Genomic DNA, 15348 nt, shown 5'->3' on the forward strand with positions numbered 1-15348 from the left:
ACATATTTGAAGACCAAGGAGAGGGAGTGTTCAAGGTGATACATCCAAACATGATATCTCTGAAATGTGTGAATGTGTTCTGTACAGGACATCCAGACTTAAAACTGTGGCATGTACAGTCTCAGAGAAATTCACTAAAATATAATTATTAAGAGGTTAATCTCTGGTTAAGTCTGTGTTTTTGATGGTCAGAGATCCTGTCTGATGATCCAGCTTCAGTCTGTCTCTGAATCTATCTTTACACTGAACATCTGAACAGATCTTACTCTGATCTCCACTGATTTCAGTGATGTGAATCTCATTAAAATAGGAAAAAAAGAAAAAAAAAAAAGGAGAAGAGTTTATTGAATAATTTCAAACATTTCAATGCTTAGACTTCATCTGATGAACACAAAATCACCAAATTATTATACCACAAGCCATAGCAATGGAAAATGACTGCTTCACAACATTATCCTGTGACATTAAAAACCTTGAAATGGAGACATTGTCTGATCTCTTACGAAGGTAAATATCCCTTAAAAACCACACAATCATAAGACTAAACAACAAGGGAAAAAAAATAGAAAAATAATAGCATCATATAAGTTTGTAAATTATATAAGGAATTAAATTATTATATACATAAAAGGTTTCCAAAGATTATTATAGGTCATAAGTAAATGGAATAATAACATGTTTAAATGATAATACATGAAGTATAAATGAAAATAAAAAAGTAAAACACAACACAAATGTATGGTTGCTGTCTTGGAGAAACACACAGTTGGTTACGAATAATCCTTAGATTCTTCAAAAAATATTTTTATGAGAAAATATTCTTTGGAATTTTTCAGATTCTGGTTTAAGTCAGATCAAATATTCACCCCAAAAAACATACACACACAAAAAAAAAAAATTCAAAGAAATTAATCTTATAATAGTAATTAATCGAGAACAAAACCCTGAAGCTATTATCAACAGCACTATGTTATTAGTAAAAAAAAATAAAAAAAAATAGCAGTATATAATACAGAAGAGATCATACACACATACATAATATACAGGCCTCATACACACCAATTGTTTGTCTCAGTACGTTTTACACATTGAAATAGTTTTCTGAAAAAACCTTATTCTTTATCACCTGTCAACTAAACTCAAAGACAAATCTGCAGGGTATTTTGCAAGTCTGACTGATGGTATATTTATATCTGGTCTCGGTCACCCCTGAACACTTTTCTCTCCCTCTTTCTCATTTCTTCCGAAGTTGCACGTGTTTTTTTTATTTCCTCTAAAACATTGAAGAGATCTTTGTGTGTTTTCCTTATCTCTGCAGTAGCCTTGAGTACACTGGATGAGACCTTTTCTGGATCATCTGTTTTCCACTGATTTCTCATCTGGTGAATCTCTTGGGAATCTTTTGCTATGAAGACAGCATCAGCAATAACTAAGAGTCCACCGAACACACCTGCTGCTGCTGCTGCTGCTGCTGCTCGCCCCATTTTGGCAGACTGAAGAGCAATTCTGATAAAATTTCCCAACACACCAAGACTCGATAGTCCTGTGACAAAAACTATTGTACCTTTTCCTATCTCCCATGACAATCTCACATTATCAGAAGTTGAGGTACTGGCAAAATCACGGAACTTAAAATTTGTTTCTATTAACCTTCTCAATTCAAGTGAACAGCGAATCAGTTCTCTTCCTTTTTCAATGGAAGGTTTCAATTGTTTAAGTTTCTCATGGTATTTTTTTTGTTCTACTGCATCTGCAATATTGGCGCCAGCACCGATTACACCACCTGCAGCACCGACTCCAGCACCTACAGCTGAAACAATCAGAGATGCTCCGAGAGTGAAAGGTGCTAATATTGCACCAGCTAATACAGCTATCCCTCCAGCTGCTCCAATCACAGCCCCTGACAGACTTGCTGCTGTGGCATTATAATGTGCTTCCTCTAGTACATCTGCGGTTTTTCCCCACTTACTAACTAAGATCTCAAATTCTTTATAATGCTTGTTGTAGGCCTCATCAAAGGCACTGGTGGACTCAGTAAATCTTTGTTCTAGTGCTTCTGGAATTCTCTTGTTTCTCTTTACTGCATCTTCCAGGAATGGTTTTTCTAGAATCTCCTCAGCTGATGGTCTGTCTTTAGGGTCACAACTGAGCATTTGTCTGATTAATTCCTGAAGTTCCCATGAGTATCTCTCTGAGATGTGAGGCAGGGTTCCTTCCATGCTGTTAGTAAATGCACACAAACGTTTTATGTTGTTTGACTGTGAAGAAAAATAAATAAATAAATAAATAAAAATCTGGTAAGCCTCAAGATCCTACTCACTGAGAAAGCAAGGTTTAATGTGTTAATATTAGCTTATAAATTAGGTAATAAGCAATTTATTTACATCTTTTTTTTTTATCTAGGCTTGGGCATAGGTTTACTTTTGACATTGCACTGTAAAAAATGATTCACTTTATTTACTCAATAAAATTGTTTAAAATGTTACATTCAATATTATTAATTAAATTTAACACTTTATAATTAATTATTAATAATCAAATTAGATGGTTACAACCAACCATTCAAAATGAGTAGAATAACATGAAAAAATTAATTAAAATTTTCACAAAAATATTGATTTTATTGAAAACAAAGAAACAAAAAACACTATGCTAAAGAATACTATGTTATACATGCCAGGCCAGTAGTTGGGGATCATGAAACACTATACATGTTCACATTTTTGTTGCTTAAATAGATATGATACAGGCATCATGTTCAGAAGTTTGTGTCTTCAGTCCCCCAAAAGTTATTGAAGACACCTAAGGTTCACAAACAGAATCACTGAAGGAAAAAAAAGGTACATTTATAGGGTTACCATTATAGTGGTCAGTGTTTGCTTTAGTAGGGCTCTTGACCCTTGACTTTTTAATGTTACATTTTGTACTGCTGTTGTAACTGAATTATAACAGCTAGATTTGGTGACAGAATTGCGGTGGTCCTGGTTATAATCTAGCACAATCTTTGTTTGGCCTGAGCATTATAAATTGAGTCTGTTCTCGGAGACAAATTGACATTCATTAAAGCAACATCTGTAATTCTGCAATAGAAGACCTGGATTTTTATGTGAAATCCAGAGTTTAAGAATTCTGATTAAGAAAAAAAAATGCGATGGAGAAGGGAAACTTTCTCTTTGGCACTAAGTGACATCAAGAACCAGCATATGATTCTCAAGAATGGTGACAGACAGCATGATGGGATCCATAAATTAGTTTTGATTGGTGGCACCCAGAATGCAGTGCAGCAAGATTTTTGATGGTCACCATTGTTGAGATTCTCAGGCTGATTCTTGATGTTTGTGTGCCTAAATAATTTTTTTTTTTTTTTTTTTTTTTTAAATGTCCAGACCTTATGCTGTTCAAACATAGGACAACTGAAATCCAGACCAAATGCTGTCAAAACAAACAACACCACCTGATCTTACTCTTTATTGGCTTATCTAGCGGCAATCTCACAATTACAGCAACCAAAAAAAGTTTTGTTTGAAAGGTTAAGGGTAAAGTTCCCAACTACAGCAAACACTGACCACCGTAATGGTAACCAAAATTTAGATTATTCTCCTGCAGTGATTTTGTTTGTTAACATCAGGTGTCTCCAGTTTTGGTAGCTTGAAAACATGAGCTTTTGAACATGATGCCTGTATCATCTCCATGTAATCAACTAAAACATGACTTTGTAAATTACATTTTTGGGCTGTGTTTCTTAGTCGCCAACTACTGGCCTGGTATGCATAACATAATGTTCATAGTGTGTTGTTTTTCTTAAAGAAATTTTATTTTTTTTGTTGTTGTTTCTATTTGTTTAAACTTAGCTTATTTTTTGTGCTATTTAACTCATTTTGAATGGTTAATTTCTAAGTATCTCATTTGATTAATTCTAATGAATTCTTATGTGTTAAATTTAATTAATAATATTGCTTGTAATCTGTTGCCACAATTTTATTAACTAAATATAATGTATTATTTTTAACAGTGTACACCAACTACACACGCATTTCCTATCATGTATGCCTATGAAAGATGGTCAAACCAATCACAGTAGGTATGGGGCGGGTTAATTTGTGCCACCCCGCCTCTATATACAGGCTGCAGCTGGGTGCTTCTCGTTTTATCCAACAAAACCGATATTTTTAAATATATTTTAATTATTTTTTCCATGTTATTTTACTCATTTTGAATAATTTCTTTCAAGCATCTCATTTGATTAATTCCAATTAATTCTAATGTGTTAAATGTAATTAACAATATTGCTTGTAATCTGTTGCCACAATTTAATTGAGTAAATATAGAGTATCACTTTTTACAGTGTGGTGGGGACATAAACCCAAGCACCGACCCCCATATTCATAATTCATAAACAGAGTTTATTATGTTATGCTAAACAGACAAAAATCATGTGCATCAACAGCCATTAGTTCGGTGAAATTGAACATCAGAATGGACAAATTGGTTTTTAAGGAAGAAAAAAAAGGAAATGTGGAATATGCCAGCAAATGAACACATAGAAAAAATAATAGTTTCAGTATCAGTAGTGAAGGAGAGTGCTGGATTTTCGGTTTGCCCCGCAACTCACTTGGAAACACCATATATTACGTAGCAATCATCCTTAATTGAAGAAATGTGGCAAAACATCTCTGGAGAGAACCTCATATTATTAAATTCGAAAGTGCTTTCCATATTTGGATCAACATAGGCTACATTTGTTTACGCACATTTTCTGCAATGTCGCGCGTCAAGTCATGCTCCCGTGCGCGTCTTACAGACTGCATCTTAAGCCTATGTAAAACTTTCCGCTTCCGCGGGGAGTCCGTTATGGACCGCTAGGTAGGCGTGAAGTAAACATCGTCATGGTGCGGAGGCTCTGAGAGGACGAACATGTGTCTCCCATTTTTTATAACCGCGCGGACAGGTGCGCGTGGTCAGTATATATATATATATATATTATGGAATTAATGAAATGAGTTGCCACGCATATAGCCTAGCCTGTAGTACATAAAAGAAGAACAGTGTGTAGAAGACAGCATCTGTCTTCTACATTTCCATCGAAAACTAATAAATTATAGTTTTTTATTTAAAATAAAATCGATTACAAAGGAAATGTTTACGGTTCATGTTTTTTATTGTATGGAAAAATCCCACTTAAAAAAACAGACCGCCATTACATTTTTCCTTACGAGCACCCACTGGTGGTAGCTCGCGTACCCCTGGGGGTGCGCGCACCACACTTTGGGAATCCCTGATATAAAACATTGCTTTATTGAAAAGGAAAAACACTCACCCACACATCCAGCATGCAGAGATCATGGAGTAACCATCCCAATGACCAAATGTCACTACAAAGACATGGATTAAAAAAAAAAAAAAACGCTGTAAAGTTAGTTGATGAAGTAGTATTCATGTATTAGATTTGTATTAGACAAATAAAATAATCAGGTAAGTTTACTTTGGTTATACTAACTTTAACAATAATGCATATGAGAATGTAATGTGTACTCGGTGTACCTTTTGGAATTATATTGTTTCTTCTGATAAACTTCTGGACTAGAATAGTTCCGTAAAACCACAGCTGATTCTGCATATACTTCATCCCTGAAAAAGAAAAATCAATGTAGCCTATTCAAAATGATAAAAAAAAAAAATGTTTCCCTAACAAAAATGTCACTTTCAGTCTTCAACCTGAAAAAGGACTGAATTTATGAATAGAAACCATTACTTTAAAATATAGTAAATTAGATGCTCACAAACAGCAGGGTTCATGTGACATTATCATGGTTTAAAATCATTTAATGTAATTATGACTGTTGGACTATATATTGATGGTCTCTCGCTAGAAATAGCAGTCCGGGGGCATATAGACCAGACCGAAAGGGCACTTTATGATGTTTTTCCACTGCATGGTCCAACTCGACTTGGCTCGGCATGGCTCAGTACGGCACAGCACAGCTCAGTTTGAGTTTACACTGCAGTTTAGAAAAACTGTGTCATGTTTGGATGCATCATTAGATCTCATTACTGTTTTTACCTTTCCAGCATTTTTGAGCATCCAAAATCTCCTAGATTGATGAAGCCATCTTCAGTCAGAAAAACATTCTACAATAAATGCAGAGAACTCGTAAGTCATACGTGTGGTGTTAAATTATTTATTGAGATTTGTCAATATCTACCTCTGGTCTTATGTCTCTGTGAAGCACATTGTTTTTATGAATATACTGCAGGGCAAGACAAATCTGAACAAACCAGTCTAGAATCTGCAAACAGATGACACACAAGAAGAAAGTAGTGAGTTAATTTATGATATATGGCTTTGAAACAATGCCAAGTTGATTAATTACACTCAAAAAAATAACTCTTTGAACGAACATAAAGAAATCATGGAAAGGATTTCCACATGATTAATTTACTTTATTTCAGCATTATGCAATTCTGTTACTCCAATTTAATGTACTTACATTGGGTCAACTTAATTTATTAAGGTTGATTCAACTTATTTACTATGGTTGGGCAAAGCTTAATTTAATAGTGTCAGCTCAACTAATCTGCAATGTTTTGGACAATGTTTTTAATAATTAAGTTCATTTTACAAAATAAGTTTAAGTAAACTTAACAAAACTTAATAGAGTCAACAAACAACAAAAGAGTTAATTGTCCCTGAAAATGTTATATAATGATGACATAAAATTTGAATAATGCCAGTTTAGGAATGCCACCCCCTTGCATTAGGATCATGAGCAGCTGATTAATATTAATTTTCATTCAGACCTTTCTATAATTACAGCTTATCAAGCATACCACAAACATATTTTAAATACAAAACAACATTTCAAACTGTTTGTTTCTTTGTTTGTTTTGTTATAAAACTTATTAGAACTACTCAATTGCTATAAAGTGTATTACTCATCTACCTATTTAATGGTGCTACACTTCTCCAAGAGGGTGACAGAATACTAATCACCCATAATACACTGCAGAAATCCTCAGCCAATGAGATGCAAGTCTGTGTTGGTTTCATTAATCTGTTACTTTTACGCAACAATGTTATGTTGGCTGAACAAATAATTTTTAAGTAAAGCTGACAATACACACTTTTTTGTTGAATGAACTAGACTAAATCAAGTTCACATTGTTAAATACATTTTTTTAAGTAATCATAACATGAACGGATTAAGTAAAATTGGCAAAGCTGAAAGTACATTTTTTTGAGTGTATTTACTAAATTAACACCAAAATATAGACAAGTTGTGAGGGGATAAATTAAGTAAGGTCCACCCCTGTACGTAACTTGAGTCTCAAGGAGGAACCACTAGTGAATATTTTCCACACTCTGTGTGAAACATCATTCTTTCTTCATATTTATTTTATTAATTGTTTTTATATATGTTTACATAAAGATTACGTAAATATGTTCAAGGTGAATCATATTTTAATCGTGATCATGATTTCTGGTTCTTTTGATTTATTAAGCATTATAGTCTGTGACACTTTTTTAATCCAAAGGTTTCATTTTAATTTGGAAATGTAATCTCGAATCGGTAATGTTTCCTACACAAGATGTAATTATTGCAGTTGCCAGAGTTTAATCCTCAAACAGAGCTTGACTCTGAAATCGATACATGAAATGTAAACTAATCATAATAATACTAATAATAATAATAATAATTATTATTATTATTATTATTATTATAAATAAATAGTTTAACATGTGGCAATAATCCTAATTAATAATAATGATTATATTTTTGAGCAAAATAATTTTTATAAATCATTTAAATGTTATTGTGCAGCCCTAATTATCTCTCAGTCTAGACTTCTGGGGACAAAAAGGATTAACCTGAGGACACAATTTTCTAACCAATATATTTTCTCACTGCGTAGACAGCTGTACTATTAGTAGGAAATATGTATAACCTTTAGATTAAAATTTATGTTCATTAAAATTAATGTATGTGCATTGGTCTAAAATGTCTACACAAAACACCCACCTGTTGTTCTTCAAAAAACCCTTTCTCTTTCTGTGTTTCCATTTTCTTTTTAAGATCTCCTCCTGCACAATACTCCATCACAATACAATAGAGTCCAGATTGTTCATCTAAAAAAAAAAAAAAAAGAAGAAGACAAAAAAAGTAGTCAGAGAAGACTCTAATATTACATATATGTATAAGGGCAATAGATTTATTTCACAGCTGACAACTATTTTGTTTAGTTCTTGTTGTGGTCTAAAATGTAACCTGTTAACCGTGAACATACCTTCAAATGAATCCACATAAGAAACGATATATCCATGAATCATTTCTTTCAAGATCTTCATTTCTTTTGTAACTGTATCCAGCTCATTCCTCTGAGGGGAACAATTTTATTTTTTGGTTGTTATAGCAAAAAAAAAAAAGTCATTTAATAGCAAACAAAAGATATGATTAACACGATACTTCAGTAAAATCATCGGTTATATAAATGCTTAATTGTACTTACATCTCTTGAATTCATCTGTTTGACCACAACATGATTTCCCTCTCCCTCATCCACCAGAAACACAATTCCTGTTGCCCCTCGTCCAAGTTCTTCTTTAAAGGTGTATCCATGTTTTTGTAACACTTCTATAATCAAAATATGGAATCATTTCTACAAAATACTACTACCATGATACTAGTACAAAATAGTGACCACACTACCATGTTCATAAAAAAATAAAAAATAAATTAAATGCTGTGACTGTGACTTGACAGTGATCAGGAAATAACTGTTGTCAAATTGAAATGATTATCTGTGCCTGCATTTGTCAACAACTAACATTCAGAACTGACTAAAATATAAAACAAGAAAACAGAATTCTGATAGAAACAAACTTCTCTCTATCACCTTCTCCACTGTCCCATTTTCCAGCCACTATCATTGTGTTAGAGGATTTCATGTTGTTTAAATACATCTTAAACTAAATAAAAAATCTAATTGTATTTTAGTAACATAACTTTCTTTAAAAATAAGGATGTTGATGTTTTTTACATGAACACACTAAACACTCATTGCTGCATTGTGTAAATGTAACAGTTTGAAACAGTTTAATGTTTAAACAGCTGTTTATTTATCTATTTGGCAACGTAATTTCAAATTTTTATATTATTACTATTACTATATTATTTGTGACATCAGATTGTGATTTCAGAGGGTGATTTGCTGCATTATGCTGCTTAAAAACTGATTTTGATCAAATTCATCATGAAATTTACTCACCACTGAATGAAGGAGGCTGTTCAATGCTCCTATTTGAGTAACCGCTGTCATCACTTTCTCCAGAAAGTTTCTTTGCTTCTGTGACAAAATAATTCATGATATGTTTACAATCAGAATAAAATGTGATTGGATACAAAAACTGTGCTGTGAAAAAAGACAATTAACCATGTATTTCAAATAAGATGTTATTGCAAGATGCATATAAGCAAACAAACTTTCATGAGCAAATAGCTATATTATGTCACCAAAAAAAAAAAAAAAAAAACTCACATTCAGAACTGACTAAAATATAAAACAAGAAAACAGAATTCTGATAGAAACGAACTTCTCTCTATCACCTTCTCCACTGTCCCATTTTCCAGCCACTATCATTGTGTTAGAGGATTTCATGTTGTTTAAATACATCTTAAACTAAATAAAAAATCTAATTGTATTTTAGTAACATAACTTTCTTTAAAAATAAGGATGTTGATGTTTTTTACATGAACACACTAAACGCTCATTGCTGCATTGTGTAAATGTAACAGTTTGAAACAGTTTAATGTTTAAACAGCTGTTTATGTATCTATTTGGCAACATAATTTCAAATTTTTTATATTATTACTATTACTATATTATTTGTGACATCAGATTGTGATTTCAGAGGGTGATTTGCTGCATTATGCTGCTTAAAACTGATTCTGCTCAGATTTGTCATAAAATTTACTCACCATTGAATGAAGGAGGCTTTTCAATGCTCCTATTTGAGTAACCACTGTCATCACTTTCTCCAGAAAGTTTGTGGTAGTCATGCATCTTTAGGAGAAAGTTTTGCAGCTTTTTAATAGTGAAAGTGAAAATGACTTGACATACAGCCAAGTATGGTGACCCAGACTCAGAATTTGTTATCTGCATTCAATCCAATCCACTTTATTTCTATAGCACATTTTACAAACACGAAGTTTCCAAAGTGCTGCACAAAAGACTCAGAACATACAAAGCAATAAAAATATGTAGAATACAAAATATAAAAAAAACTCCAAAGGACCACACAACTCATGCGCAGTTAAAAGCCTAAGAATAAAAATGAGTCTTTAGACGAGCCTTAAAACACTCAACTGTAGGGGCAGTTCGGACATGGAGGGGCAGAGCGTTCCATAGTTTAGTTCCAAACACAGAAAATGCCCTGTCACCCTGAGTTTTAAGTCTTGACTTAGGGACTGCAAGCTGTAGCTGGCCCTCTGACCTCAGTGTCCGCGCTCGCGTATAAATTTGGATGAGGTCCGATATATATGTTGGGGCAAGTCCATTCACAGCTTCAAAAACAAACAATAAAATCTTAAAATCAATTCTAAAACGAACAGGAAGCCAGTGCAATGAGGAAAGATTTGGAGTTATATGAGCGTGCTTTTTGGTTCCTGTTAAAACACGTGCTGCAGAATTTTGGACTAACTGTAAGCGTAAAAGTGTGTTTTGATTTATACCAATATAAATTGCATTACAGTTATCTAAACGAGAAGAAATAAAGGCATGTGTAACTTGTTCAAAACGGTTAAAAGACAAAAACGGTTTAACTTTGTCTAAAAGGCAAAGATGATAAAAACTAGATTTCACTACTGCATTTATTTGTTTGTTTAGTTTAAAATCACGGTCTATTTTTACCCCAAGGTTAGTTACAACAGGAAGCACAAAATCATTGAGGGAGCCCAAATCTATCATGGGGTTAGTGGGGCCAAACTGTATAATCTCTGTTTTACTCACATTTAGTTGTAAAAAAAATTTGGGCCAACTACGCTTTGACGTCATTTAAACAATCAAGAAGGGGTGTCGGGGCTGCCTTCATGATTTCTGATTGGCATATAAATTTGACAATCATCAGCATACAAATGATAGGAGATGCCATGCATTTAAAATATTATCCCGAGTGGAAGGAGGTACAATGCAAAAAGAATAGAACCAATAATTGATCCCTGGGGGGACCCATAATTTAAAGGCACAGTTAATTAAATAAAATAAAATAAAATAAAATAAAATTAAATTAAATTAAATTAAATTAAATTAAATTAAATTAAATTAAATTAAATTAAATTAAATTAAATAAAATTAAATTTTATCCAAAGCAACTTACAGTTCATTCAGGCTATCAATTTTTACATATCATGTGTTCCCGGGGTAATCAAACCCCCAAAACCCAGTGCTCTACCAATTGAGCGACAGGAACACTAAAAAAGTGCTATGATATACTCACTGCTATGATATACTTTAAAACCTGACTGAAAAGTATCTAGGATGCCATGTACCTCCAGAAAAGGCTGTAGCTGCAAAAATATTTTTTTTTTCCAAAATTTCGATAAAAAAGTAAGCTTTGAAATAAGACGATAATTTGCAACATTTGTGGACCCAAGTCCAGCTTTCTTAATCAGTGGCTGAATCACTGCTTTTTAACAAAATGCAGGCACAACTCCAGAAGACAGGCTACTATTTATAATTTTCTCAACATGAGAGCCAATCGTTTCCCACACATCCTTAAAAAAAGTGTGGAGGGACAGGGTCCATAGAGGATGTGGAGGGTTTAATCTGATTGATAATATTTGTAAGAGATAGCAATAAAAAAGGGGCTGAAACTGACAAAAAATAGCTGAACATTGCATGTTTAAGGAAAAGTTTAAAGAAAGGGGCAATATATTGTCTCTGATATTCTAAACTTTACTGTTAAAAATGGCCAAAAATATTTCACAAATACCAGGTGAAAATTCAATAGAAGTGGATTGTGGAAGGTTCAACACAGAACCAATAGTTTTAAAAAGAACACGTGAATTTTTGACACTTTGAGAAACTATTTCTGTAAAATAATGTGTTTGTTTAACTTTAACAATTTTTTGATAGTTTCTCCAGCTGTCCTGTAAAATCTGAAAGAACACCTGCAGCCCATCCTTTTTCCACCGACGCTCTGCCCTTCTACACTCTCGCCTGGCTGCATGCTTGGCTCCACAGTGCCATGGCTCAGGCTTTGGTCTAGGGCTAATTGCTCTTATTGGAGCTACAGTGTCCAGGAACTCAGAACAAGTTGACAGAAAACATTTGTTAATTGCTCTGTATCATAGGCAGCGGAACTACAATTTGCTTGCACATGAGCAGCAAAAAAGGAAGAAAAACATGAGGAGGTGTCAGGCTTAAAAGTGCGGCCATGAAGCACAGGAGCAGGTGGTTTTGCTAAATCGTTAAAAACAAAATCAAACATGAAAGGACAATGATCCGAAAATAGCATCAGACACTAACTCTTTAATATTGTGGCAATTCCTCCTCCACGTCCAGTCGTACGCGGTGTGTTTATAAAAGTACACTCGGGAGGTAACAGTTCCGAAAAGGCAATGGACTCACCCAGATTAATCCATGTTTCCGTAATAAAAAATAAATCCAATGAATGCATAATGAAGAAATCCTTCAGAATAAACGACTTATTCATTACTGATCTTAATTACTGATCTCAGTGGCTGGAGATGGCCTTGGTTCACTCCACGTAGCCGAGATTGGCAATGGCGCACAGCAAAACACTCATCCAGTTTACCGACAACAGGGACCAGATAGCTGCCAACAGGAGCGGAAAAAAACGATGATAGTGTCCTTCAAATTCACATACAATAATGTTTATGGAGCCCCTTTAGAGTACAGCAATTAACACAATTAAACAAATCTTAGGGTCAAGTATTTTACTTGGTTCCTTAGGATGGGAACATGACACTGTGTCATGCATGGTGTTGATACACCTAGTGTTAAAAAAAAACAAATAAATAAATAAATAATGGGAATGAGGATGGTGTGGTCAAGTATTTATTTGAAGGGACAGCGGGTAATATACCTACACAATGATTACAAAATGTGTCTAATTTTAAAACTAATTTTGAGCTGTTTTGTCTAACCGTAGTTTCACAGGGTTTGTTCCTGAGCTCTTTGTCACTCAAGTGCAACGGCATGTCGTGTGAGCGATATAAAGAGAATATAATCAGTTTTAGTAAGGAAACACTTGCATTTCATCCAGTGATCATTAATGATACACAGGTGGATTTAGTTGAGGAATGTATGTATCTTGACCAAACCTCGGATGCAGTTATTAAAAAGTCACACTAAAGATTGAGCTTAAAGCTTTCAATGTACAATGTACAATAATGTTCTGTTATTCTCGGGTCTTTTTACAATTGATCTGTATAAAGTAGCGTGTTCTCTTTTATTTGGTGGTGTTCAGCATTGTCAACAAAGAACAAAAAAATGTTTGCTAAAATTCATAAACATAATTCATAAACAGAGTTTTTATATGTTATGTTAATAACACAATAATTAAACACTTGTAACTTTTTTGAACTGACAGCAGCATCAGAGCGCTGGGTGTCTTAATCACTCATCAATGTTGCTGCAGATGAAATATAACGTAGATAACATTAAATCATTTTTTTTTTCATCAGGTTAGATATTGATTATTTATCATTCGAAGCACTTTTTTTTTTACCTGTCCATCGTTCACGCATATCCACCATGTTTGTAGTTCTAATTGCACCCTCGTCCACTGCACAATGTGTTGTGGGCAATATTAGCCATAGAGTGTGCATTAATCTGCACTTAAATAGGTCTCTCTTACCTCAATTTTATTTATTTATTTATTTATTTTACCTCACGTAATGAAACTAGAATATATAAAAGTTTCACTTATTGAAATGAAAAAAAAAACAAAAAAAAAAAACGACACTATATTAATTGAGATGGACCTGTACACACACACACACACACACATATATATATATATATATATATATATATATATATATATATATATATATATATATATATATATATATATATATATATATATATATACATATATACATATATACATATATATATATATATATATACATATATACATATATATATATATATTTTTTTTTTTTCATAAATAAGTAACTATATCTATTATATTTAAATAACAGTAAAATCATTTTACTCTCACATATAAAGCTCATGAACATACATTTAAACTTACCGTTAAGTCACCCATGTCTCCACCTCACAGAAGACCTAATTAATAAAAAGTAAACACAAAACTCAGCATCTATTTAGAATACAAGTTTTCTTTTCTTTCTTTCTTTCTTTCTTTCTTTCTTTCTTTCTTTCTTTCTTTTTTAAAATGCATTTTTTTAAAGCATCGGATTGCGTATGTCTATGTTTCACCACAAAGTTTGCAAAAGAAAACAAAATAATAATAATAATAATAATAATAATAATAATAATAATAATATAAATTTGTTTAGATGATTTTTAGTTAACAATTTGTGCAGTTGATACAATTAAAGCACTTTTTTTTGTTTAAATGTTGGCCCCACGTCTACTTTCAGTTTCGTTTGAAGTGCGTCACTACATTCAAAGGTCAATAATTTATTGCAAATTGTACATTAGTGCCCAAAACCAGAAACACTTTAACAACATTACACAGGACTTGCTTTGTTGCAGTCTGGATTGAAGCTATCGAATGTTATGTCTCGATGAGGCGATGAGAAAATCGTACCTCACATGTTGAGAAAGAGAAAGCCTGAGCTTTACAATTCGACGACAAAACTAAATTGCCCTTAAAATACAATGAACCAACCGATCTAGTTTAGTTTTAAATCGTTTGAGTAACACAAATTAAACATTAACAAGCATTAAGCCATTTAAAGTTATCTTAAATTTTGTTAAAACAATAACTTCAACGTCTAAGAGTTTTGCTCCTCCTTCTTCCTCTTCTCTTCTCCCCTCTTCCTCTTCCTCTTCCTCTCTCTGTGTTCCACCCTAAAACAGGCTGAACCGTAAACAAAGCAGAACAAAATAACCACGGAAATGTTAAACCACGGTAGTATTAGTGCTTGACAGAGCTACACTCAAGTTAGCAACCAAATTTACTAGATCAATGTACATTTATGATTAATGTTTAGTAAAGTTTACTGACAGCTGTCCAGAAAAAGAAAGTAAAGAAGACAAATCGAGCCCAGCGTTAGTTCAGTCAGGCCACGGAGGCAAGGCTGCGAACAGCTGATGCGGTCAGCTGTCAAATCGCTCCAATCACCATCTCTCTCC

General features: G+C 33.2%; 1 protein-coding gene across 9 annotated transcripts; it reads right to left on the reverse strand.

Annotated features, from left to right (window-relative positions):
• Nucleotides 1–325: 325 nt before the first annotated feature.
• On the reverse strand, nt 326–15348 carry LOC127987068 (uncharacterized). Of its 9 annotated transcripts, XM_052589358.1 has the most exons (13): nt 15221–15348; nt 14736–15073; nt 14279–14313; nt 9975–10059; nt 9265–9408; nt 8506–8630; nt 8284–8374; nt 8019–8125; nt 6204–6287; nt 6062–6129; nt 5542–5628; nt 5318–5372; nt 326–2258 (listed from the first exon to the last, which is right to left on the reverse strand). In XM_052589358.1, exons 3-13 carry the CDS (start codon nt 14291–14293, stop codon nt 1188–1190), a joined length of 1932 nt encoding a protein of 643 aa, XP_052445318.1. In that variant the 5' UTR covers nt 14294–14313; nt 14736–15073; nt 15221–15348; the 3' UTR covers nt 326–1187. The 9 variants fall into 9 exon arrangements, with proteins under 9 accessions (XP_052445318.1, XP_052445317.1, XP_052445321.1 ...); XM_052589357.1 differs by having other exon boundaries at nt 14736–15262; XM_052589361.1 differs by having other exon boundaries at nt 9265–9342; nt 14736–15261.

Source organism: Carassius gibelio, chromosome B22, assembly GCF_023724105.1.
Source record: "Carassius gibelio isolate Cgi1373 ecotype wild population from Czech Republic chromosome B22, carGib1.2-hapl.c, whole genome shotgun sequence".
In the NCBI taxonomy this organism is placed as follows: Eukaryota; Metazoa; Chordata; class Actinopteri; order Cypriniformes; family Cyprinidae; genus Carassius; species Carassius gibelio.